This window comes from Drosophila grimshawi, unplaced genomic scaffold (assembly GCF_018153295.1).
Source record: "Drosophila grimshawi isolate 15287-2541.00 unplaced genomic scaffold, ASM1815329v1 contig_1377, whole genome shotgun sequence".
In the NCBI taxonomy this organism is placed as follows: Eukaryota; Metazoa; Arthropoda; class Insecta; order Diptera; family Drosophilidae; genus Drosophila; species Drosophila grimshawi.
In genome coordinates this window covers 20520141-20544549 of record NW_025062900.1, presented here as the reverse complement: position 1 = coordinate 20544549, position 24409 = coordinate 20520141, and the positions used below count along the sequence as shown (strand labels likewise).

General features: G+C 39.6%; 10 protein-coding genes across 10 annotated transcripts; 7 read left to right on the top strand and 3 right to left on the bottom strand.

Annotated features, from left to right (window-relative positions):
* The first annotated feature begins 20 nt into the window (after positions 1-20).
* Positions 21-3372, top strand: LOC6566560 (TBC1 domain family member 16). The gene is made up of 2 exons (XM_001993010.2): positions 21-1890; positions 2580-3372. Exons 1-2 carry the CDS (start codon positions 340-342, stop codon positions 3201-3203), a joined length of 2175 nt encoding a protein of 724 aa, XP_001993046.1. The 5' UTR covers positions 21-339; the 3' UTR covers positions 3204-3372.
* A 64-nt stretch (positions 3373-3436) lies between these two features.
* Positions 3437-5269, bottom strand: LOC6566733 (transcription initiation factor IIB). Its single transcript, XM_001993009.2, has 4 exons — positions 4756-5269; positions 4285-4696; positions 3982-4216; positions 3437-3907 (listed from the first exon to the last, which is right to left on the bottom strand). Exons 1-4 carry the CDS (start codon positions 4770-4772, stop codon positions 3624-3626), a joined length of 948 nt encoding a protein of 315 aa, XP_001993045.1. The 5' UTR covers positions 4773-5269; the 3' UTR covers positions 3437-3623.
* Positions 5270-5420: 151 nt separating this feature from the next.
* LOC6566732 (E3 ubiquitin-protein ligase CHIP) lies at positions 5421-7029 on the top strand. The gene is made up of 6 exons (XM_001993008.2): positions 5421-5811; positions 5873-6071; positions 6137-6278; positions 6350-6455; positions 6554-6610; positions 6672-7029. Exons 1-6 carry the CDS (start codon positions 5689-5691, stop codon positions 6912-6914), a joined length of 870 nt encoding a protein of 289 aa, XP_001993044.1. The 5' UTR covers positions 5421-5688; the 3' UTR covers positions 6915-7029.
* Positions 7030-7224: 195 nt separating this feature from the next.
* Positions 7225-8641, top strand: LOC6566731 (replication factor C subunit 5). Its single transcript, XM_001993007.2, has 5 exons — positions 7225-7407; positions 7469-7919; positions 7978-8192; positions 8251-8328; positions 8387-8641. Exons 1-5 carry the CDS (start codon positions 7305-7307, stop codon positions 8536-8538), a joined length of 999 nt encoding a protein of 332 aa, XP_001993043.1. The 5' UTR covers positions 7225-7304; the 3' UTR covers positions 8539-8641.
* Positions 8642-8812: 171 nt separating this feature from the next.
* On the top strand, positions 8813-10556 carry LOC6566730 (probable trafficking protein particle complex subunit 13 homolog). The gene is made up of 5 exons (XM_001993006.2): positions 8813-8952; positions 9008-9395; positions 9462-9774; positions 9833-9961; positions 10026-10556. The coding sequence occupies exons 1-5, from the start codon at positions 8910-8912 to the stop codon at positions 10467-10469; spliced, it is 1317 nt and encodes a 438-aa protein (XP_001993042.1). The 5' UTR covers positions 8813-8909; the 3' UTR covers positions 10470-10556.
* Positions 10557-10581: 25 nt separating this feature from the next.
* Positions 10582-13524, top strand: LOC6566729 (ionotropic receptor 75a). The gene is made up of 6 exons (XM_032739280.1): positions 10582-10886; positions 10953-11443; positions 11931-12764; positions 12819-13105; positions 13169-13308; positions 13365-13524. The coding sequence occupies exons 1-6, from the start codon at positions 10742-10744 to the stop codon at positions 13433-13435; spliced, it is 1968 nt and encodes a 655-aa protein (XP_032595171.1). The 5' UTR covers positions 10582-10741; the 3' UTR covers positions 13436-13524.
* A 75-nt stretch (positions 13525-13599) lies between these two features.
* Positions 13600-15238, top strand: LOC116805687 (zinc finger protein 501-like). The gene has a single exon (XM_032739279.1). The coding sequence runs from the start codon at positions 13674-13676 to the stop codon at positions 15195-15197; it is 1524 nt and encodes a 507-aa protein (XP_032595170.1). The 5' UTR covers positions 13600-13673; the 3' UTR covers positions 15198-15238.
* A 117-nt stretch (positions 15239-15355) lies between these two features.
* LOC6566728 (protein limb expression 1 homolog) lies at positions 15356-18086 on the bottom strand. Its single transcript, XM_001993004.2, has 5 exons — positions 17995-18086; positions 17043-17249; positions 16807-16970; positions 16557-16747; positions 15356-16488 (listed from the first exon to the last, which is right to left on the bottom strand). Exons 2-5 carry the CDS (start codon positions 17113-17115, stop codon positions 16110-16112), a joined length of 807 nt encoding a protein of 268 aa, XP_001993040.1. The 5' UTR covers positions 17116-17249; positions 17995-18086; the 3' UTR covers positions 15356-16109.
* Positions 18087-19303: 1217 nt separating this feature from the next.
* LOC6566727 (FERM domain-containing protein 5) lies at positions 19304-22326 on the bottom strand. The gene is made up of 7 exons (XM_001993003.3): positions 21964-22326; positions 21647-21751; positions 21524-21566; positions 20904-21457; positions 20755-20843; positions 20474-20691; positions 19304-19976 (listed from the first exon to the last, which is right to left on the bottom strand). The coding sequence occupies exons 1-7, from the start codon at positions 22051-22053 to the stop codon at positions 19321-19323; spliced, it is 1755 nt and encodes a 584-aa protein (XP_001993039.1). The 5' UTR covers positions 22054-22326; the 3' UTR covers positions 19304-19320.
* Positions 22327-22630: 304 nt separating this feature from the next.
* LOC6566741 (selenide, water dikinase 2) lies at positions 22631-24317 on the top strand. Its single transcript, XM_032739180.1, has 5 exons — positions 22631-22658; positions 22725-22898; positions 23037-23412; positions 23464-23657; positions 23716-24317. The coding sequence occupies exons 2-5, from the start codon at positions 22736-22738 to the stop codon at positions 24096-24098; spliced, it is 1116 nt and encodes a 371-aa protein (XP_032595071.1). The 5' UTR covers positions 22631-22658; positions 22725-22735; the 3' UTR covers positions 24099-24317.
* Positions 24318-24409: the final 92 nt, after the last annotated feature.

The following is a 24409-nucleotide window of genomic DNA, read 5'->3' as shown; positions in this document are numbered from 1 at the left end:
CATTTAAAAATATTAATACGTGAGTCGTTGGTAACTTGCTCCTTAGCTTACAACATTCCAAGTGGGAAACTAAATTCGAAACAAAATCGACATTCCAAAACCCAAAAACTGATGAGCCTATACACAGAATGGTCGCTCACAGGTATTATCTTATGTGAGGTTCGGTTCAAAATTCAAGAGACAAGTTGCCGTGACACATCCTGCCCGAAAACCTCTCCCACTTTTCTGCACACATTTGTATAAAATTTAAATATATAATACGAATCAAAAGGCTGGAATTGACATAAATACGTTTGCATTGCTAACGAGAAGCATTAATCAAAATATAAAATAAATAAAATGCCAATTGGAAGTATTATAAAAAAGGCATCCAACTTGATACTCGGCGAGGAAAGGTCAGATGAAAAAATCGATATCGCTTACGAAGACAACGAAATATTATTTTGCAAGAATAATGTGTGCATTCATCCGCCGACCGTTGCTCGCCAAGAATCCGACATACTACACTATCCCGGCTACTTGACGTGCACCACGAAAACCTTCATAGATCAGTATAATAGCGCCAAAAGACCCACACTCCTGCTCACATGGATACCAAATAGTTCGCTCTGCAAATGCAATTCGATGTCCTCCGCCGGCGATGCGGACTCGTTGAACAATCGAAATGCGGATATGCTGCCCACTAACGGTCACTTCTCGCCCACATCTCAGGTGGCGGTGACCGCGCCAAAGATGATTGACGATTCGGAGCAGGAAATGGGCATTCGTGCCGAGGATGAAAGCGTTGCAGAAATGCAGGAATTAAAGAATGAATTGCAGCCGCTACTCGGTGGCCAGACGGCCTCCATCGGTGACTTGGCTGTGCTGCTCAAAAAGAATCCTATCACATCGGTTAACATAACGATCTCTAATCCCCAAATCGAGAATAGCAATATCTCGCAATCGTACAATTGCATCCTGGCCTCGCCCGAGAGCAGTGACGGCAGCAATGGTTCCCATGGCGGCCGTGGGCAACAGGCGCATCAGAATCAGGTGATCAACTCGGATGGTTCGGTGTCCGACGACAACAATCCGAACTGGATGACACCGGAACTGCTGGCCTTTAAGCATAATCTGGTATTCCCGGAGAGCGCGAATGCAACGCCAACTGTACGCCGTAAGGCCGTAATCCGGGGCCGTCGCTTCTCCGTTGATCTCAGTCAAATGCGCTCGTTGCGTCTATTCTTCAACGATGACAAGTGCACTTCCGGGCAACTGGTGATTGCATCGCGCGAATCCCAATACAAGATACTCCATTTCCACTACGGCGGCTTGGATCATTTGGCACAGGTGCTGCACCAGTGGCACTGTTTCCTCCATAATATCACGCTGGCGCCGGGACAGGAGAAATCGAATTTGCCGTATCGACATTTTATGGTTTGCCGCCCCGAAGTCAAGCAGTCCGAGATGCATCCCGACGAGGGCAATGTGAAGCGAATCACCACAAATTTCTTCTATGGCACCCTGCTTAACGAGAAGGGACAGATCGATGATGATTTGTTGCTGCGTAAGTGCGTCTTCTTTGGTGGATTGGAGAAGAGTCTGCGCAAAACCGTTTGGCCCTTCATCCTCAAATGCTACTCGTTCTCATCCACCTTCGAGGATCGCGCTGTGCTCATGGACATTAAGCGGCAGGAATACGATGAAATCACACGCAAACGTCTATATTCCATGTCGCCAGAGCAGCAAGTCCAGTTCTGGCGCACGGTCCAGTGTGTCGTCGAGAAGGATGTGGTGCGCACGGATCGCACGAATCCCTTCTTCTGCGGCGAAGACAATCCCAACACCGAAATGATGAAAAACATTCTACTCAATTTTGCCATCTTCAACACGAGTATATCCTATTCGCAGGTAAGACAGGATATATCCTGCTTGGTAGCTAGAAAGCTGCTTATTTCACAGTAGTTTCGTCTTCGAACGATTTTTGAAATGCCATTTTTAAATTCGGTTTGCCAATCGATCGAGGTCAATTTCATTATGCAATTTCTATCTAAATAAACTCATAAATATTTAGGATAATTATACACTATTGGATGGAAAATTATCGTTCAATATATATGATTCAAGCTCGTAAATTGGACAAACTTTTTTCAAGTAATTGGATTTGAGCTTAATTGAATTTAAATCACATGGAAAGCTCTTAGGTAAACTTTTTATCCAATTGGATGAGGGCTTAATTAAATTTTGATCACATTAAACTTAGTAGCTCCGCAATAATATTGATTTAAGCTTGCAAAACAAATGAAAAGCTGTTAGATAAAATATTAGTTGCATGCAATTGGATCAGAGATTAAATTAATTTGATTAAAATTCATCTTAAAAGCTTCGCATTCCTTTTGACTTAAACTTTGTTTTCACTCCGTTTCCAACTGGTTTTCAAAGTTGAGTCTAAAAGTTCATTCATTCATCCAAACACTAAATTATAAAGCAGCAAGCAAAATTTACACAAAACTTGACCAATTCCCAGATGAATTTTATGACTGCTTAATTAGTGAATCTCAAATTGCACTTCAAAATCTGCTTTATATTTCAATTTGCAGGGCATGAGCGATTTGTTGGCACCGGTGCTGTGCGAGGTGCAAAACGAATCGGAGACATTCTGGTGTTTTGTGGGTCTAATGCAGCGGGCGTTCTTCGTCTGTACTCCGACGGACAACGATGTGGATCACAATCTGAGCTACCTGCGCGAGTTGATAAGACTCATGTTGCCGCGCTTCTACGAGCACCTGCAGCGGCACAATGAGGCCATGGAGTTGCTGTTTTGTCATCGCTGGCTATTGCTGTGCTTTAAGCGGGAATTTACCGAGGCCGTCGTCATACGGATGTGGGAGGCTTGCTGGTCAAACTATCTCACGGACTACTTTCACTTGTTCCTCTGCCTGGCCATCATCGCCGTCTATGCGGATGATGTCATTGCTCAGAATTTGCGTGCCGACGAGATGCTTTTGCATTTCAGCTCGCTGGCCATGTACATGGATGGTCAGTTGATATTGCGCAAGGCACGCGGCCTGCTGTATCAATATCGACAGCTGCCAAAGATTCCGTGCACCCTGAGCGGTCTGTGCAAGCGTTGTGGTCCTGGCATGTGGGACTCGGAGCATCGACCGGCTTTGGAGTGTGTCGGGCATACGGATAACGAGAAATGCTCATTGGGCATTGATTAATTTATGTGGCTTCTACTATTGTTGTATATCGAGTTACTCTAACTTATTTATACATATTATATTATATTATATTATATGTATTACAATTACCAATATATGTTATGATTGATGAAAGCTTTCAAGCGAGTGCTTCTAAATATACTAAATTAAATATGCCTATGCTGAATAATTGACTTTGCTTTCTTAACGTTACACTTCAATAATTACAATATGTATATAGATATCGCAACTACGCCATTTCATTTGCATTTCTGCATTTTAATATGAATAAAATCGTTTTTCTCTTGTGAATAAAGTATGGTCATTTCAGTTTATACTAGGCAGGCCGCACAAAATCATGTTTATCCATGCATCATGTTCATCTTAGCTTACGAAAATATTATTAATAAATTGAGCATCGTTCATTTCTCAAAGTCTACCTCACATTTGCGGTAGCTGATCAATCGGAGTAGTAAACTTGAAATCCTCTGGAAATAATTTAGCTGCATGCGGATACATTAGTTTGTACGATTGCCGAATTGTCACATCCGCAACTCCGGCAATATCACCGATTTCTTTCTGGCTGCGCTTATGCTCCGAGGCCTGCGATGCCATATAAATTGCGGCCGCCGCCACAGAGATGGGCGAACGACCAGGCACAATGTCCATTTCCACTGCTTTTTTCGCAATGTGTGTAGCTGCTCTCTGTACCATATTGGGTAGATCTAAAAGTTTAATATGCGTAAATAAAATAATGATGACAACAAAACAATAAATTGTGGTCTAAGGTGCAACTTACCCAAATTTGCACAAAAGCGGCACATAAAGTCGGCAGTGGTTATTAGATCGACACTTGTCTCGAGTGCCTTGAGTGTCAGCTTAAAGCATCTGCCAATTTCTTTCTTACTAATCTTACTAACTGCACAAATTTCCTTAAATGTACGGGGAACACCCTCCTGGCGACAGGCAATATACAAGCAAGCGGATGACTTGGCATCATTTGAGCGACCTTTCAGATTCTTACCGTCATGGACCTAATGCATTTGGTGTCATTAAAAGGCATTATTAATTAGAAAGGCGGATTTACAATTGTTCTCCTCACCTGCTTGAATAAGTTGTTTGCGCGATCGACAATTGTTTTTGGCAAATTGATGCGATCGGCCATTAATGAAATTTCCTTGAATGCGGATATAAGCGAACGATCTGAACTGCTCATTGTGCGTCTGTTTTGGTATTTGGGTGCGCCGAAGGCATCGAATGATGCCGACCCAGTGCCCGGACCAATTATTGTGGACAAATCACCGCCACTGAGAAGGGGATTTTCTGGGCCGCCAACACGACTCGGATCAACGCCACTTTTCTCGTTGCTAAATGTACGCCACTCGGAGCCGACATCTATTACGCGATCACCGACCACCAAGCCACACTCGGAGCAGATCATGTCCCCAGCACGATAGTCCTCAATTAATGGAGACTCGGGGTGTGCATAGCAGCACACCTTATTGTTTTCGAGTCTATTAAACGATTGCACAAATTGCATTAATTGAAACGAACATGTTTCTATATTATTTACCTTGATGTCGAAGCCATTTAATATTTGTTTAGCGCTTCTGCACTGCTTTTCTTTAGCTTAAACCAAATTTTTTTGTTGGAAACGCAAAAAATTAATTTAGCTGGATTGACAAAAAATCGCTTCTTCTTCTTTGCTTCTCTGTTGACTTAACAGTTTGCTAAAACGTTATTAACAGCCGCAATATTTACGGAAAAATACCGCACCAAATTAAATGGTTCAATTATCAAAGCAAATTTCGGTAGGGTAAAAAGAAAATTTCGTTTTTTAAACAAGAAAATAACAAATAAGCAACAATCAAATTTTAAATGTAAATACTGCACATTGGCCCTTTATTAAGGCTTACAAGACTAGCTAACAGAACAGCTGATCTTAAGTTGCAGACAAACTGTTTTTATTTATAATATCGTTTTATGCGTTGCGATATTTTCAGACCCTGAAACACACAAGTGCAATTAAGTTTATATTGAGATCGACTAGCAAAAAACACAATGAAATATCGATGAAAACCTTTGCACTGAATAATGTTGATAAATATGTTGATAATTGAGATACATAAAGCTGAGCTGCTGCGATTTCAATTTTAAATTCATCTAAAGCGTCAAAGGGGCACTATTAATATCGACACTATTTTGTTTTCAATTAGTAAACATTGCGATATGCACTTATCGATAAGCAGTAGTGTTAAACAGATTTGTAAAATTACGTACACACATACATACACTTGTATGTATTTAATGTTGAAGGAAAAACAATAAGAGGCCCTTTTATTTGTTGGTAGATCGGAATACGGTTTAAATGATACGCGAATTGCATAGTGCTTCTACTACTGCTCAGGATACTCGTGTCAGCTGCTTTTGACAATCTGTATTCCAACATCAATCAGTTTTCTCAGGCATCAAATACGATTAAGAAAGCAGAAAAACTATTCCCAGAATGACGAGCAAGCATATTTACTCAACCACAAATTTATCTGACCTGCAATTGAAAGAGCAGGGCAATTGTTTATTTGCGACTCGCAAATATGACGATGCCATTATATGTTACTCCAAGGCCATTGTAAGTTCGAAAATAAAAATGTAAACTTGCAAGTGAATCAGTTTCATTTTTATCATTGCAGATTAAAAATCCAACAAATGCAACATATTTCACAAATCGTGCCCTTTGCAATTTAAAGCTCAAGCGATGGGAGCTCTGCTGTCAGGATTGTCGACGTGCCTTGGATATCGATGGTAATCTGCTAAAGGGACACTTTTTCTTGGGCCAGGGCCTCATGGAGATCGACAATTATGATGAGGCTATTAAGCATCTACAACGAGGTAAATAATCGTAGTAATATTAATAAGCAATTCTCTCATTTAATGGCGTAATTTTATTTTTGTAGCTTATGATTTGTCCAAGGAACAGAAGCAAAACTTTGGAGATGATATAACATTGCAATTACGATTGGCACGCAAAAAACGTTGGAACGTTATGGAAGAAAAACGAATACTCCAGGAAATCGAGCTGCAAAGCTATTTGAATCGGTAGGAATTAATGAACGGCTTTACTGGACTGAAACTTTACAAACGAAAACAATCCTTTTAATTATTCACAGCCTAGTTAAAGATGATATGGAAAACCGGTTGGCCCAGTTAAAATTGAACGAAAATTTAAATGAAGATCACCTAAAAGACAAACAGCAGGAAATTGAACAAGAATGTGTAAGTTGATTTAAACTTTCTCAGTTCTAAATGATTACTTCTAAAAATATTACGTTTCTTTAACACACAAATTTGTTGTGTATATATTTCTTATGCAGGATGATCACATCAAAGAGCTTAACAACATATTCGCAAAAGTAGATGAACGTCGAAGGGTAAGTACTACAAATAATCTATTTAAATGCTCTAATCTTGGGTTATTTTCTTTGACTACAGAAACGCGATGTTCCCGACTTCCTGTGTGGGAAAATAAGCTTTGAAATTTTAACAGATCCTGTGATTACCCCATCGGGAATCACCTATGAGCGTAAGGACATTGAGGAGCATTTGCAGCGTGTTGGTCATTTTGATCCTGTGACACGAGTAAAACTTACACAGGATCAGTTAATACCAAATTTTTCAATGAAAGAAGTTGTCGACTCATTCATTGCCGAGAATGAATGGTCTTTAGATTATTAAGTTGTTTGTCGTTGTTGTTGTTATTATAATATGAACAACACAAAGATTATGTAAATGTATATTGTAACTACTAAATAGCTGTTGAATGCAGTTAAATATAAAACTTCATGAATTAGGTGTCTGAGATCAATCAGTTCAGTTGAAACCTACAAAAGTACTATTTTAATTATTTAATTTTGGAAAAAGCTGCAATAAAATGGGAAAGAACGCTTTTTCCGACAAAACAATCGCATTTACAGCATGCGTTAAAAACGCAATGCAAAATGCAAAACGTAGTTGAATTCGCAAAACAATCGATAACTTTTTCGATAACGACAAAAACGGCGCGAATGCGTAAACATTAATTGCTCCCAAATATCAACGAAAGTTGTCTTATAAATATACGAAAAGATGTCTGAAAGCAATGGAACAGTTGCGCGCTTGCCGTGGGTGGAGAAGTATCGTCCCAACTGCTTGGATGACTTAATATCGCACGAGGAAATTATATCTACCAGTAAGTGGCAAATTGCAATAATTATTGTCAAATCGGGCAACTAAAAAATAAAATTTTGTAGTCACACGCTTCATCAATCAGAAGCAGTTGCCACACTTGCTCTTCTATGGGCCACCGGGCACGGGCAAGACGAGTACAATTTTGGCCTGCGCCCGCCAACTCTACTCGTCGGCACACTTCAAGTCAATGGTGCTGGAGCTAAATGCCTCGGATGATCGCGGTATTGGCATCGTTCGCGGCCAGATACTCAATTTTGCCTCGACGCGTACCATTTTCTGTGGCACCTTTAAGCTGATCATACTGGACGAAGCGGATGCAATGACCAACGATGCACAGAATGCCCTGCGTCGCATCATCGAAAAGTATACGGAAAATGTGCGTTTCTGCATCATTTGCAATTATTTGAGCAAAATTATTCCGGCTCTTCAATCTCGATGCACTCGCTTTCGATTTGCGCCACTGTCAGCGGAACAGATGCTGCCACGTCTCAATCAGATTGTACAGGAAGAGCAGTAAGAGTTTATTTTGTTTCTAATATATAAAAGCATTTAAATATTATTATTTTTGCAGTGTCAACGTTACGGATGATGGCAAAAATGCATTGCTAACCTTGTCCAAGGGCGATATGCGAAAGGTTTTAAATGTTTTACAGAGCACATCGATGGCTTTTGACATTGTCAACGAGGATAATGTTTATATGTGTGTCGGTTATCCGTTGAGGAGTGAAATTGAGCATATGCTGCAAACATTGCTCTCTGCAGCCACATTTGAATCGGCCTATGACAGTGAGTGAAAATAGTTTATTTAATTTAATTATTAATTCTGTTTTGTTTTTTTCTTTAGCAATTGAAGAAGCGAAGACTAAGCGGGGTCTTGCCTTGGAGGATATTGTCACCGAGTTGCATTTGTTTATTATGAGACGTAAGCATAGCATATACCATTTTATGCAGTTTATTAATTTTCTATTTACCCCTAAAAGTTGAATTGCCCATGTCGGTGATGAATAAATTGATTGTGAAACTGGCCCAAGTCGAGGAGCGATTATCAAAGGGCTGCACTGAAAAGGCCCAAACTGCAGCGCTGGTCTCTGCTTTCTTCATAAGTCGAGACTTGGTTTCCCTGGAAAGCTAAATAGCTGTCGAGCAGACTCTTCGAAATAATATGTATTAGCTATTAAGAAGCCATTATATGGATTATTACTGTTAAGCTAAATATACAAGAAACTGCCAACAAATTATTAAACATATTTGTGTTTCACAATGCATCGCTATCGCAGAATGAATCGGTAATTTTTTAATTATACTATTTACTGCAATGGTTGAAATCGTTGCTAATTTTACCCCGCTAAATCAAGATAAAAAAAGGCCAAAACGGCAACACTGCTCGACATATGGCATTCGATATTAACGATAAACGTGTCTATCGGTGCCATCACTAATGAGCAACAATCGTCAGTAGCTTAGGAAATTGTTTATATTTTGCTCTATTTTTATTTGCGTAAAATGAACACAGCCGACACAGAATCTCATTTATTGGCCCTGAAGGGTAAGTCCATCGTTGTCCATCTAAGCGCAATGCGTGACAAGTCTTTCAATTGCAGTTATGCGACTGACCCGACCAACGCTGGTGGGACTTGGGCCAATTGTTACCTGCGAACCGAAGGATTTGCCGCAGAGTTTTAATCGACTGGTGGAGTACGATGGAATTGCCAGGACAAGTGCTGAAGCACTGGGCGCTGGGCAGACAATGCTGTTGCCACAATCCTTTGGCAATATATACCTGGGCGAAACGTTTTCCAGTTACATCTGTGTGCACAATTGCACCACTCATCCCGTTGAAGGTGTCTCCGTGAAAGTAGACCTGCAGTCGAACAACACGCGTATTAATCTGCTGATGCATGAGAACAAGAAATCCTCCGTGGTGCTGACGGCAGATGAGACACTCGACGATGTCATTCGATATGAAGTCAAGGAGATTGGTACACATATGTGGGTAGCACTTAAAAATCTATATATATTTTATATATTATATATTTATCAATATTTTCTGCTTAGATTGGTGTGCGAAGTGAATTACACGAGTCCCGCTGGATTTGCTCAGTCGCTGCGCAAGTTCTTCAAGTTTCAAGTTCTCAAGCCGCTGGATGTAAAGACTAAGTTTTACAATGCCGAAATGGATGAAATATATTTGGAGGCGCAAATACAAAACGTGACCACCGGTCCATTTTGTTTGGAGAAAGTCGAATTGGATAGTTCGGAGCAGTATACGGTGACATCCTTGAATACCCTGCCCAACGGCGAATCTGTTTTCACCTCAAAGAATATGCTGCAGCCAAATAATAGTTGTCAATTTCTCTATTGCATTAAGGTTGGTCCCATAACTGTATAATCTTGCAAGAGATGCTCATATTTACAAAAAATTACAGCCAAAGCCTGAAATTGCCAAGGACATCAAAACACTGCGCCAAGCCAACAATGTTGGCAAACTGGACATTGTCTGGCGATCGAACTTTGGCGAAAAGGGTAGATTGCAAACGAGTCAATTGCAGCGATTGGTAGGAAAACTCTAAATTGCACTTATCAAAATGACGATTGAGATATGAATTATCTAATTTGCAGCCCTTTGAGTACAAGGATTTACGGTTAGAAGTGATTGATGCCGAAAATATTGTCAAAATTGGCACAATCCTTACATTCCAATGCAGAGTCACCAATACCGCTGAGCATTCGATGAAGCTGCATGTTACACTCGAGACGAAAGCGTTTGCCGATTGTCCGTACACGGGTTCAGCGGATTTCGAGTTGGATGTGCTGCAGCCAGGCGAGATGGCTGAATTTCCACTCACTATTTGTCCATCCAAATTGGGACTGATCAAAATATCACCATTACTTATTGTGGACACGCTGAAAAACGAACAGTTCCTAATGACAAAAGTGGTGGAAGTCTTTGTCGTCGATGCCGATTATCATCAGGATGGCACATTCCTGTTGAACAAGCTGATACGTTATGAGAATCCCATTGACTCGCTAATGCAAAACCAAATGCAGCTGCAGGTGGTCTAATTGTTGTAACTCAAATGAAGTGTAAAATTTGAATTTTTGTTAAAATAAGCTTATTATTATATCCATCAGTTACATATGCCTGTAAGCAAAATGTTTTTGTATTTCATGCATTTCTGTGATTGACAGTTTAATTAAGTCTTTACGCACTATTATGCGTTAATAGTTAAATTAGCATTCGTAAGTGCCTGCTGCAATTGAAACTGTCAATCAATTGCCAATCAATTTACTATATAAGTCGACGCACTCGCTCAGTGAGCAAACAAATCGTAAAAATGAATTTTAGACAGCTAACTTTTGTTATCGTACTATGTGAGTTTCGGGCAGGAGACTCCTCGATGGAGTCTTCTGTGCTACTTGAATTCACGACTCGATTGGTGAAGACACAGGAGAGTGTTATATTTGCCTGCTCTAAGCAAGGTGAGATATTAATTTTTAACTTAGTAAAGTTGTTATATATTTGGTATTTTATATCCACTTAAACAGATCTCCTTTTTAATGCCGTGGCTCTCATGCAATCCAATCAACTTATTTACCCCGTCAATTTAAACAATTCCAATTCCTTAACAGACGTTTTAACAAGGGAAAACTATGCGCGGACTGCTGTCATTGTGGATACAAGTTGTGAAGGTGCCCCAAAGTTGCTAATGGAAGCCACTGGTTACAGATATTTCAACAAGACATATCAGTGGCTGCTTTGGGGCGTGCATGCAGATATTGACCATTTGCTGCCTCTCAAGTTGGACTATGTTGGCCCAAATGCGCAGATTACCTATGTGAATAGAACAGAAGACGGTTACGCCTTGTGGGACATTCACTCGAAGGGTCGTCATTTGAAATCACCATTGGAAGTGCATTTAATAGCCAAGTATTTAATTGACGCAAAACAACTGATTATAGTTCGAGATATCTTTGAGTTGCAGAGCATCAGGTATCGCAGTCAGTTCAATGGTTTGACCTTACGTGGAGCCACTGTGGTAAGTATTCAAATCTTTACTTTCTCTATTTATTTAAATAAAAAGCCTTAAGCTGAACTGGATTGATACATGAGAAGGGATTTTTGAAAAACCGATTGAGGAAATGGCAAAAATACATTCTATGCAACGATTTTATTTTTTATCCAAATGTCGATAAGTTCAATCTTAAATTTTTTTATAAGAGCGTATTGAGATTTATTGAATTTAAAAAAAGAAAATGCTGTCAATCATTTTAATTTATATATATGACATATAATATAATAATAATACATAATTATTTAAATATATGATATGTAATTATTTACTGATTGTAATTTAGTTCTTTCATATATACCATTTTTTTCATTCGACTCGATGTGAAATTCCCTGAGACATCGGATTTAAAATAAATTGAAAACTGAATGGCAATTTCATATTATTTTATATTTTTATAATTTAAAACCAGAAGCTAACTATTTATTAACAAAGATTGCTGTTTGCATCACAGATTGATCAGGAGGACATAGTGACCAATGAACAGATTGTGGAAATATTGGCTCGTCCAACTAAGGATCCGGGCGTGGCTGCATTCGTCAAGTATCATTACGAGCTATTGCGTCTGCTTAAGGATCAGTTCAACTTTACAGTCAATTTTCGCAATTCCCGCGGCTGGGCTGGCAGATTGGGGAACACCACATTTCGACTGGGTCTGCTGGGCATCGTAATGCGCAATGAGGCGGATGTTGCAGCAACGGGTGCCTTCGATCGCTTAAATCGATTTGCAGAATTTGACACAATCCACCAAAGTTGGAAGTTTGAGGTAGCGTTCTTATATCGCTTCACGCCTGATTTAGATACGCAGGGCAAAAGCGGCAACTTTCTGGCACCTTTCAGTGGACGCGTTTGGCTCTTCACTTCGGCCACTTTAATGGCAACCAACTTTATTTGGTTCCTTATTGATTACATAAGCAATCGATATAAAAACATAGCAAGGCCAAAAAAAGCCAAAGAGCAAGTAAAGTTTTTTCAACGTTCGAATTTAAGAACAACTCCTGAGGCAACAGCAGACAAATCCAAAAGTAATTGGATAGAACATACACTGCATATTTTTGGAGCTGCTTGCCAGCAGGGAATGGAACCGATTCCAACCGGTTTGCCATCTCGATCCCTTGTCCTGACCGTGTTCCTCTTTTCGGTGGTAATGTACAATTATTATACTTCATCGGTGGTTGGTGGATTGCTGAGCTCTTCAGATCATGGTCCTGCTTCTGTCGCTGAAATCATCTCAAGCCCGCTAAAAATCTCATTTGAAGATATTGGTTACTATAAAATTTTATTCAAAGTAAGTAATCAGATTAAATATTGCAGCTGTTATTGATTAATCAATCTAATTTAGGAGAGTACAAATCCGCTTGTGACTCAACTCATAAGTAAGAAATTATCTGCAGCCAGGGGTCCCAATGAAATGGGTGTTTATGGTCACATCGAGGATGCGATTCCTTATCTGAAACGCGGCGGATTCGCCTTTCATTGCGAAGTAGTCGATGCCTATCCAATAATAGCTGAATTGTTCGATGCCAATGAAATCTGCGATTTGCGCCAAGTTTCCGGCCTAATGGAAGTACAGATCATAAACTGGATTCTGCATAAGAATAGCCAGTACAGCGAGCTCTTTAAAACAGCGTAAGCATATCATATTAAAACAATGGCATATATAATAATAATAATTATATATCTTAAATGCAGCATGTGTAAAGCTCGTGAAGCTGGTTTAGTGGAGAGAATTCTGCGAGAGCGACAAATTAGAAAGCCAGAATGTCAGTCCCTGTACACCGTCTATCCAGTTAGCATGTCGGGCGTTACATCTGCATTTTTCACCTTGCTAGGTAGGAAGAAAACCAAATATATTTTTTACTGTAAAACTAATGAATATTATTTTAAGGTGGTGCTTTACTGGCTATGCTCTCATTTTGTGTGGAACTGGTAACGGTTAAATGGCGACAGCAAAAGTAATAGTTACAGTTACCCATTCATCGATTATCTTATTAGCACAACAGCTGCACCGTTTTTGTTCAGTGTTGATAGGCGGCAATTTTAATTGTAACTAGAAATATATGCACAGAAAAAGTGTGACCACATTTGTTATTTATTTGTTTTTGGTGCAACCATGGAGCAAATTTGCCGTGCATGCAAAATCAGCTCCTGCAGTCTGGTGAACATATTCACAGAGGGACAGCCCAGTCTGGCGGAGATGTTGAGCGAGTGTGTTGCCTGTGCAATCAATCCAAATGATGCACTTCCTCAGCAGCTATGCCTTTCCTGCGTCAGCGCTGCACAAAATGCGTTTCGGTTGAAGCGCAACTCCGAACAAAAAGAACCAAAAACAAATGTTTGCCGCATTTGCAGAAGCAGCTCAATGACGCTGCTTGAGATCAATGCCAAGCGGCAGCAGCCACTGGGAGAACCCAGTCTATCGGAAATGATAAAAGAGTGCATTGGCTATCGGACAAATCCCACGGATCAGATATGCCTGTCCTGCATTCTGAGCGTTGAAAACGCTTTTCAATTCAAGCGCAGATGCGAGCAGAGCCAGCAGTATTTCTGTCCACAAGAGATCAAAACTGAATTTCAAGAAAGTGAAGCAGTTGAACATGTGCTGCCCGATAACAGCTTAGAAGTGGAGCAACAACAATATAGCATTAAAATCGAAGTCAGCGATAATGAGGAAGACTTTGAGTGCGAGCAGACGCTCATTATGTTGGAGGAGCAGCAGTGTGAAGAGCAACCGGAAGTGAATCCTATGCCTGTCAATAATCATTTTCTAGCAGAGATCGAAGTGAATCCAAAGAAGAAGCACATGTGTGAGATTTGTGACAAAAGGTTATCGAGCACTGCTCACCTAGTCGTGCACAGACGCATTCATTCCGGGGAACGTCCGTTCAAGTGTGGCGAGTGTCCAAAGGATTTCACAAGTCGCAAAGTGCTCAAGGATCACATGCGCATCCACACCGGCGAACGGCCATTTCAGTGCGCCCAGTGCCCCAAGGCATTTGGCCGGAATGGTGCACTGGTCAAGCACATGTTCACGCATACGGGCGAACGTCCCTTCAAGTGCAGCGAGTGCCCGAAAGCCTTCTATCAGAGAGGACACTTGAAGATCCATAATCGCATTCATACTGGGGAGCAGCCATACAAGTGTCCCCATTGCCCCCGCGCCTTTCCTCGCAAGGAGTATCTAGTGACGCATCTGCCACTGCATACGGGAGAGAATCCCCACCAGTGTCCCCACTGTTCCAAGTCCTTTTCCCGCAGCAAAAACTTAGAGATACACTTGACGACGCATACGGGTCAGCAGGCCCATCGGTGTCCCTATTGCATCAAGGCATTCACCGCCAATTCCAATTTACAAATCCATATCCGGAGTCACACGGGGGAACGTCCGCACAAGTGCCCCCACTGTGCGAAGGCATTCAGCCAGAGCGTCTGCCTCAAGAATCACATACGCATCCATACTGGCGAACGACCCTTCCAGTGTGCCCAATGCCCCAAGACTTTCGCCAGCAGTGGAGGCCTCTATAGTCATAGTCGTGTCCACTCCGGCGAACGTCCTTTCCAGTGTCCCCAGTGCCCAAAGCGATTTCCGCGCAACGAGAATCTACGCAACCATATTGGCATCCACTCCGATGATCGGCCGTACAAGTGCAGCCTGTGTCCAAGTCACTTTACCCGCCGCGAGAGTCTGGCCCGGCACAAGCTGATTCATGCAAAAAATTAAAGATCAGAAGATTAAAAGATTGTTGTATATTTTTTTTTGAAACGTCCATCAAGTTAAAATAATTAGCATAGATTTAATAATAGTGTAAAAGTTTGCAGGCAGACAGATAGTTTTATTTGTGTGTGTGATCGGGCAATATATATAGACATAGTACAATATTCTGTTTCACAAGTCGTCCACAAATCAAATATATATATAGATAAATGTATATATATATATGTATTTATGCCAAATTAGTGCAGTTTATTAGGTTTTGACGATGTTATTAAAAAATTTGTCTAAATGGTATTTGCCTCGGATGAGGTGCGCTTGGCGCTGAGACAATCTTCGTTATAAATACACATGCATATACACAATAAATTTAACTATTCTATTTAAGTTTAGTCTCAAAAAATTTCCGTAAATTCAGTATTTAAAATCACAATTTTCACATTCCGAAAGTATTTTTGCACTTGTCAGTGAGTTGAAACCACTTTTTCTTTTCCTTTTATTATTATAATAATTATTTGTTTTTTTTTTTTCTTTTTTGTCGGGCTAATATGCTTCTTTTAAGACAACATCGTTGGTGGTCCTTCCTGATTTTCATAGTATTTTGTAAATGAGCTTTAACGGATTTAACAGAACTCGAGATCATGTCGTGTGCCAATAATAAAATATAAAATAAAAACTGTTGCATGTTGTTCTCTGTTTCTTCTTTTTTTTTTGTGTGTAATGCGGCTTGTTTCTGAGCGTCGATTTCTTGCTTGCTTGTTGAATGTATGTGTAGAGAGATATGATGCCAAGATGCTAAGAACCGGATATCTCCTCTTCCTAAATATAATCCCCATATTATTATTATTATTATATTAATTTTGTATTATTCCTTTTGCGTATTTCTAATCAATTTATAGCGCACTCTTCACCGTTCGCCATTCAGTTCTCAATGGATGCTGCACCCAGATTACTGCCACCCAATTGATTGTGGGCTATCATTAATATGTCCTTCTTTTCCTTGGGGAAGCGCAACTCCCGACCAGCCATGCGTGCCGTTTCCAGCTCACGTTCGGCCAGGACCAGTTCACGCCGCAGTACACCGGGATTCTCTTGCTCCCGTGCTATCCAATCGAGTGCCATCTGGGCACGCATCTCATCGTCCAGACTTCTGTTTGAGTAATGGGCCACCACCTCCTGTCGCGAGCACTGACGTTCGCGCATTGCCTTCAGCGATCCATTCCAATGTAGCAGCTGAAAAACCGTCATTAATTCTTGAAATTCCAGCATAGTTCGTCCCTTGTTCGCTTCCAGCATGAATCTAAATGAAGGAATTAATTAAGACTTGTGTATGGTGATATTTAAATGGAGATTAAGTTGGCTTCTCACCTAAATGCACCAATGCCCGACTCTGGTAACTCAGTGTTCTGTGGTGTTCCCTTGAAGGAGGCGCGTGCATCCTGCACGGCCTTTTCAATAAACTCATCACTTATGCGACGCGACGGATGTTCGTTGAAAACCGAATTCATGAGCGCAATTTTAGCTGAACTGCGTCTGGCCTCCGCCTTGGTTGGACAATTCTAAAAAGGGGAGTTATTGATAAGTAATGACAATAATCAGTCTAAGCCACATTTCTCACCTGAAAGCTGCCGAAGCAGCTGCCTCCGGGCAATGTTACGAAACAAACATAGGGCTGGCTATTTGACGGAATCGATTCGTAAATCACAAGTGCTCCATTTTTAAGCTCCACGCCCCGCGTCTGCTTCATTTGCCAGAACTCTTGCAATGCTTCCACAACATTAACTAAATATGGAAAAATATGAAATATAAGAAACTAGTAAAGTTAATAAAAACAAAATAAAACAAATATGTTACCCCTGTAATCTCGATCCTCGTATAATCCAGACACCATTGGCAAAGCCCAAAAAGGTTCCTCCGGATACACCATTCTACGCTTATCACTTATCTTCTTTGATTATTGTACAAGAATCAAGCTATGTAGAATGTATTTTGATAGCAGCTTAAAATCATTACAAAAATAAAAACAATCCTAAAAGAGTTGGGCGTTTTTAAAATGTTTTGCTGAAAATATATCAAATGAAAGTTAAGAATTAACTATAATAATAACACAAAAGTATGTCAAGCAACAAGCGTTAAATTCGTATTAAGTATTTGCATACGTAAATATTCAGTTAACAGGTAGAGCAACTGTAAAAGTACATTGAGTTGATGATGGTATTTCATCATCGGCATTTCCAGTTTGCTTCTTAAGTCATCTGTTTCATGCTCTTTTAGAAATCGCCTCACACACACACACACACACACACACATGCTTACGTATGTGAACATGCAGCCATACACACACACATATATGTATGTCTGCAAGAGTTGTATGTGTGTACATATATTTTACAAGTAGTACACGAAGTATACACACTTGAAACCCATAATTAATATATATGTGCACACATACACACATATGTAAGCCGTTAAATGGCTGTGCACACACACAAGCACACACGCACATACACACACTTACAAGTGCAAGCAAATAAATTTGTCAACTGCAAATGGTATTTTTCTCTTTTTGTATTTAACTAACACTTGTCACTGGATACGTGCACTACTGTCATCTGTCAACACTATTTATATGCGATCGTTATTGATTGTCGCAGTTTACAGTTGTGGTAAAACTAATAACTATAAAATGGCGTTCACACTTGTATTTTAGCTAACAGCCACATATGAACTTATATACCTGCACACATATATATACATATATGCGTTTGTATGCATATGTCAACTTGTTAAGTACAATAAAACAAACCTGTAATTTTCATTGCCGACTCTCCACGCATGCGCACTGCTCAATTATATCGGTTCGCAATTTTTCACTGTGTGATCGTACATAAGCTTTATCGCAAGTGTTGGATAGGGCAAAACTTAACGCTTTGCATGTCAGACTTAACCATCATGCAATATAAAAATATATCGTCTTATGTTGCTAGCTCGATCGTAAATATATCGATCGACATTGGCTACGAGTTATCGAGCTTAACTTTATCGATTCCTCTTTTCAAAATCGATGAAAATCGTTTTAGTTATTTGTTGGTTTCAATTTGACAGTAGAATAAAAATGTAAACATCTTCAATTTTGTTTATAAAATATTATAAAAAAAACTTCCTTTATTATGCATGTGTAAACAAATGGTGGGCAAATCGAAGAGCTGTTCGGGTCCCCACTTCACTGATATTTTACCAGACTTTTTCAGCCTACAAACACACAGTAATCAATGCATAACAAATTAAAGATTGATAAATTTTATAATCTATGCTTACTTAATATAATATAAGCGCTTTATTAAGATTGTTTTTAAGTGGTATTGGAGATGTTCTAGAGTGTGCGATCCTCTAGAAGTGTATAGGCATATAAGCGATAAAAGTTGTTAAAATAGGGCTGACGATTAAAAGATAACAATTTATGTATATAAATTACTCCAAACAAACATAAATGTTTAAAACAGAATTTTTAAAGCACATAATCGAGAATGGATATAAATCATATAGCTGCTATTTAAACAGTTTCTCAAACTATCATTTATGATTTTTTTTAATGCTAAACTGTTAACTACAATTACTGAAAACATGTCTTAAATTGGGCAAGAAACTATAAAGCAATTTCTTTAAAATATACTGAAATGGAAACAATCGTTATTGTTAAAAAGTGCACAGTTTTTAATTATGATTGCTTGTAAAATAAACTTAATAATTAAATCGTTCACTCATTATATGATATTCGTTTGTATTTTAATTCAATTTAGTTTGTTTGAATTAATTAAAATAATGAATAACAACCCTTCGATCAGTCTAAGGATCTTTTGTAGCATAGCAGCTATATGATATGTTTAAGAATGTAGAAATAGTTACTATTATTATTACTGCGAATCGACTGCAAATAATTATAAAATTAACTTATGATCAAATAAAACTCGTCTGATCTAAAGGCCTTAATTTGATGCCACTATTCTATTTCTAAAGTGAATTCTTCAAAGCAGTTTGTTTTATAATTTCTCTCTCTATTGATTTGCGAAATAAATAAAAGTAATATACTAAATTAAATTTAAAAACAAACCCTCTCAATCATATACAACATTTACATTTTACGGCCCAATTTTTCCATGACAAATTCCTTTAATGGCTGATAATACTGATAGCGCAAACTAAGCATTTCCGGAGAATTGCGGACACGTTCAAACATATCCAGTTCGGATTCCATGATTAGGACGGCAGTGCCGGCCATGGCGATAACTACAAAGATTACGGATGGTATAAAGGCGTGCAGCAAATGGAATTTTCGCATGCTTTTGCCACTGTTGGAATTGGAATGCGTGCGTGAGAATTTGCCTAAATGCTTCCCACTGGAGATGCCGACGGAAGAGCTTGAATTTAAGGCGGGATTGGGCAGCGCATAGTACTGCTTGGATGAATAATACAGATGCTGCTTGGAGTCACTCGGATTGCCACGCGGCTTGCCAGCCACATCATATCCACTGGCCGTCAGTCCGCTCTCCGTTGACGAATGCTCGATGGAGTCACGGAACGCATAGCCGGACAGCTCGGTTCCCATATGATTAAGTCTATCGATGTTCGAGGAGCGCAGACGCGCCTCCTCGCAAACTGGCTCCAGAATGGGCATTTGCAGGCCACCGTTGACGCCCCCATCCTGGCCATGGCCATAAATGAGAATGCTCGGCGCCATCGAGCAGCCCAGCGGCTCGGACATTGTGGAACGTGGCAAACTGCTGTAGCCTGTTTTGAACAAAAAGATATTATTAGAAAATGTGGAATTTATATATAAAAAAAACTGATGTATGGCTACCAAGCAATTGACGAGGAACCTTCACTAATATAGTTTTCATCGACGCCCTATATCCTATAGCCTATATCTCTTGCAATTTAAAAGCTAAAGCTACCAAATATTAATATTTGTTCGCCCACTTCCGCCTCTAATATTTGCAAAAGCTTTAATCTTCCGCAATTTTAGAGCTATGTCTACCAAACTTGGAGAGTAGATTACTAGGAAAGTGTTTCCAACATTTTTTTCGGTTCCGTCCACAATTTTAAAGGCAAACTTGGATGATAGATTACTAGGAAATTACATCATCAAAGACTGATATTTCTTGACTTGGTATTACTTATTGGTATCAGAGTATTTCGCAGTCGTTTACGCCCGACTACAATTATTTCTCTTGCTTTAAGAAGATTCTTTCCAACTCGATAAGGGATTTGAATTTGGAATATCTTACGTATTTGTGCCAAGTCACCCTGTGGACTGGAAGGTGTCGCTGGAACGCTGCTCGCCTTGCGTTTGCTCGATGTTGAATTTGTCATTTTCTGTTCGCGCAACGCATTAATGCTTTCAGTCAATATCTCGCGTTCCGTCCGACCGGTATAACGGAACTTGGTGCCCCAGGAGAAGAAGCCGCCGCCCGAAACAACAGCGGCATGTTGGCTATTCGGCAAACTATGGAAATTGGGATGGGAAGAGTTAGAGTTGTATTCCATAAATCTTTGAAATTGTGCTTACGTGAAGAACAACATTTGCTCGATGGCGCTTCGCCAGAGATAACGGCAAGCGGGTCCCGAGGGGCACTTGAAGCCAATGGTGTGTTTTTTCTACAAATTATAGTTCGAAATTGAATTGGAATTCTTCTAGTATCGATGATTAATACTCACCGGCTCCCTGCTGGCATCCGTGAAGCTCAAATGCGCTATAAACATTTTGCCCTCGAAATTGATCTTGTGCACTTCGTTCCAGCGGAAGTGTTGAGATCTTTTGCCCGCCACATAGGTGCTGATGCCGGCATGATTGATGCCCACGTACAGCAACGAGCCGCGATGATCCTTCACGGGATGCGGATCGATGCCGTATGTCTCCAGCCCACGTGCAATGCCCATAAACTCATCCATGGCCACGGTGGGATCTTGGCCAGGCTTCCGTTTTCTGTGCAGCTCCATAATCTTCTTCTCGAGATTCTCTGTTTGGCGCAGTGCCAAATCCAGCGAGGACACATAGTCACCAATGTGCATCAGTTCGTCATAGTCCCCGAGTTCCTCTTGGACTATTAATGCACCCAATGCCGCCGCCTCACCCAACGAACAGTAAAGTCGACCATGGCGAAGATCTCGCTTCAGCTGCTGGAAGAGCATGATGCGGCCATTGCCAGTTAGACGGAATGGATCCGCTGGATAGAATTTCACACGCAAGGAAAACAGAACAGGATCGATATCTGTAGAAAAACATAGACTCTTAATTTAATTAGTTATTAAAGCAGAGTAAGAAATTAAGCACTTACCTTTGCATTGTTTTAATATGGATTTGGCCAAGTCAAGCCAGTGCTGCAAAATAACAAAATATATTTAAATCAGGATAATTAATTGTTTTTTATTTATATTATTTTTTTGTTATTAATATTTACCCTTTGTTTTCCCGTATCGACGTAACGTAAGCCAAAATAGTCCTTTTCCTTAATATCTAGTTGTCTACAAATATGGTCCACTAAATAAATGCCTTTGTGGAATGGCTGGAATAAAAAGAATGCAAATCATTTTACGTATTTTTTGGGTGTTGTTTTTCTTTAACGGGGAATTTACCCTCTTACGTGCTCCATACACACACACAGAGATATGCAAATATGCACACACACATATAAATACGGGACAACATCAGCTATTTTCCTCTCTTGTTTAATGCGAGTTTTAATGCATATAAATGAAAAATTTGGATGGCACCCACCTGAAATTCGCATTCCAGAACGTCGGAATCATCGAGTAGACGAACTGTGCACTTGTACACAATATTACACTCGTTTTTACTTTTGAACATTTTAGATTTTTATTTGAATTTTATCGACTTTTGCCAAAGCTCATCAAAGCACTTCAAATCAAAGAACAAATGTTAAAAACAATATTTTAGTTTAGCTCAATTGGCGGCTGAGTTTTCATTTCTTTTGCAATTATGTATGGAAAGTATTTCGTTTTTTAACAAATTTTGGGGAAGTTTGTTTGCCGACAATGTCAGTGTCCTTTGTCGTCCTTCGCTTTTTCCTGTTAAGGGTGTTTTGGGTGTTTTTTTTTGTTTGCTTGAGAAAACAAACACGATAAAAGCGCCTAAAATGGACAAATGTAATACACATGTGTGGGAGTGTATGGAATTTATGCAAATTTTAGTAATTAATGAATATAAACAAACAAATAAATTTAAATTATATTTGTAGCTCATAAGTTTCTTTAGAAGCAAATAATAATAATTATAATGTAAAAGGTTTTATTGTACAAAAATAATCGATAGACTTTAAATCTATCGACTTTTTATTTGAAAACGGTTGAAGTGGGGGCTCAAAAGAACAAAAGGAACTAAATGAACAGCCAGGGTGTAAGTTCACTCAGCAAGTCGTTCAATCTAACATTACGCACGAGACTCAACAGCTGGTCTGAAGAACAAAAACGAATTAAATTTACATTTATATTTTATTATACATCTTATTGTCTCTTAAGGCAACTTGACTATGTTTCGACCTGAAGAGCACGGCCTGGAGGCCGACTTTCGTCTAACTATGTTTTCCACACTTCGAGGGTGAGGCTGCAAAGTCCCCGAAGAGAAGCTCAATGAATATCTCAGGGGAACAGAAATAGTTAGTAAGGCACCCAAAAACGATGACGACTATATTGGTGAGTAAATAACATAAATAAGGGCAATAAAAATCTATCATTTGTTACTGCGTATGCTGCTTATCATTGTGAAATCTAAGAGAAAATATCAACTTCATGGTCATATTTATATTTATGCAGTATATTTGTACTTTTTAGGCTCTGGAATGGATTGCGCAGTTATACCTTTAGCTAGACACAAGGACTATTCTCTAGTGCAGACAGTTGATTTCTTTTATCCGCTCGTTGATGATCCCGAAACAATGGGTCGTATTGCCTTGGCCAATGTGCTGAGTGATGTTTACGCCGTGGGAGTTACGGATATTGATAAGCTTGAGCTGCTCATCAGTGCACCATCGAATCTAACGGAAAAGCAACGCGACATTGTGGTGCCACTCATCATGAAGGGTTTCCAACGAGCCTCTAAGGACAGTGGTTGCTTTGGCAGTATAACCATCAAAAGCGTCATAATCAATCCTTGGTGCATTGTGGGTGGCATTGCCACATCCGTTTGCCGCAAACAGGACATCATCTTGTAAGTGAATGCATACCCAGACAAAAGTACATAATAAAACTCTCTTTGTAGACCCTGGAATGCCAAAGCTGGCGATGTTTTGGTGCTAACGAAACCGCTTGGAACTCAGCTGGCGACGAGTGCTCACATTTGGCAAAAGGAGAAAAATGAGAAATATCAAACGCTTTTAACTGCTTTCACAGACATCGACATACTCGACACATTTCAAATGGCAATTAAATCAATGACATACTTAAACCGAAATGGTGAGCTTGGATGCGAACTGTTTACATAGTTAAATTAATGAAAATATTTTGATTTTAGCTGCGCTTTTAATGCACAAATATGAAGCACATGCGGCAACTGATGTGACCGGCTTTGGCTTGTTGGGCCATGCAAAGAATCTCGTCGAGTTTCAGAAGCAGTCGCTTTTATTTAAAATTCACAAATTGCCCATCATTAAAAATGTTCGCAAATTTGGTGAATTAGTTGGACAAAGCGCAAAATTGACGGCTGGCAAAGCTGTGGAAACATCTGGTGGACTCCTCATTTGTCTGACTCCAAAAGCAGCTGAGGAATTTTGCGAGGAATTCACGAAAATAACAAAAGGCGCACAAAAGGTGTTTGTTATTGGTGAAGTTGCCGATACAAATGTATCAACAGCAAATTTAGCTGAGAATGTCGAGTATATCGAGGTTACACTGTAGCGTATGTAAAACCAATTAGTTTTAATGCATCGAATTGAGGATTCAACTTATGACTATTATTTCGCAAAGGCTTTTAGCTGGGAAATATTATGAATTGTTTTATATACGTATTAATAAAATATTTGGCATTCAGTTCGATAAGTTAGAGCTAATTATTTTTACAAGTCTGTAAATCTGTACCAAAAATATAAATGTAAATCGCAAAGATTTAACTGAAAACTCAGTCTTTTAATTTAATTTAACAGAGCTGAGCAAAATGTTAGCGAACAGAGCTGTTGAAGATTTACCAATCGAATAGAATACGTGAAATA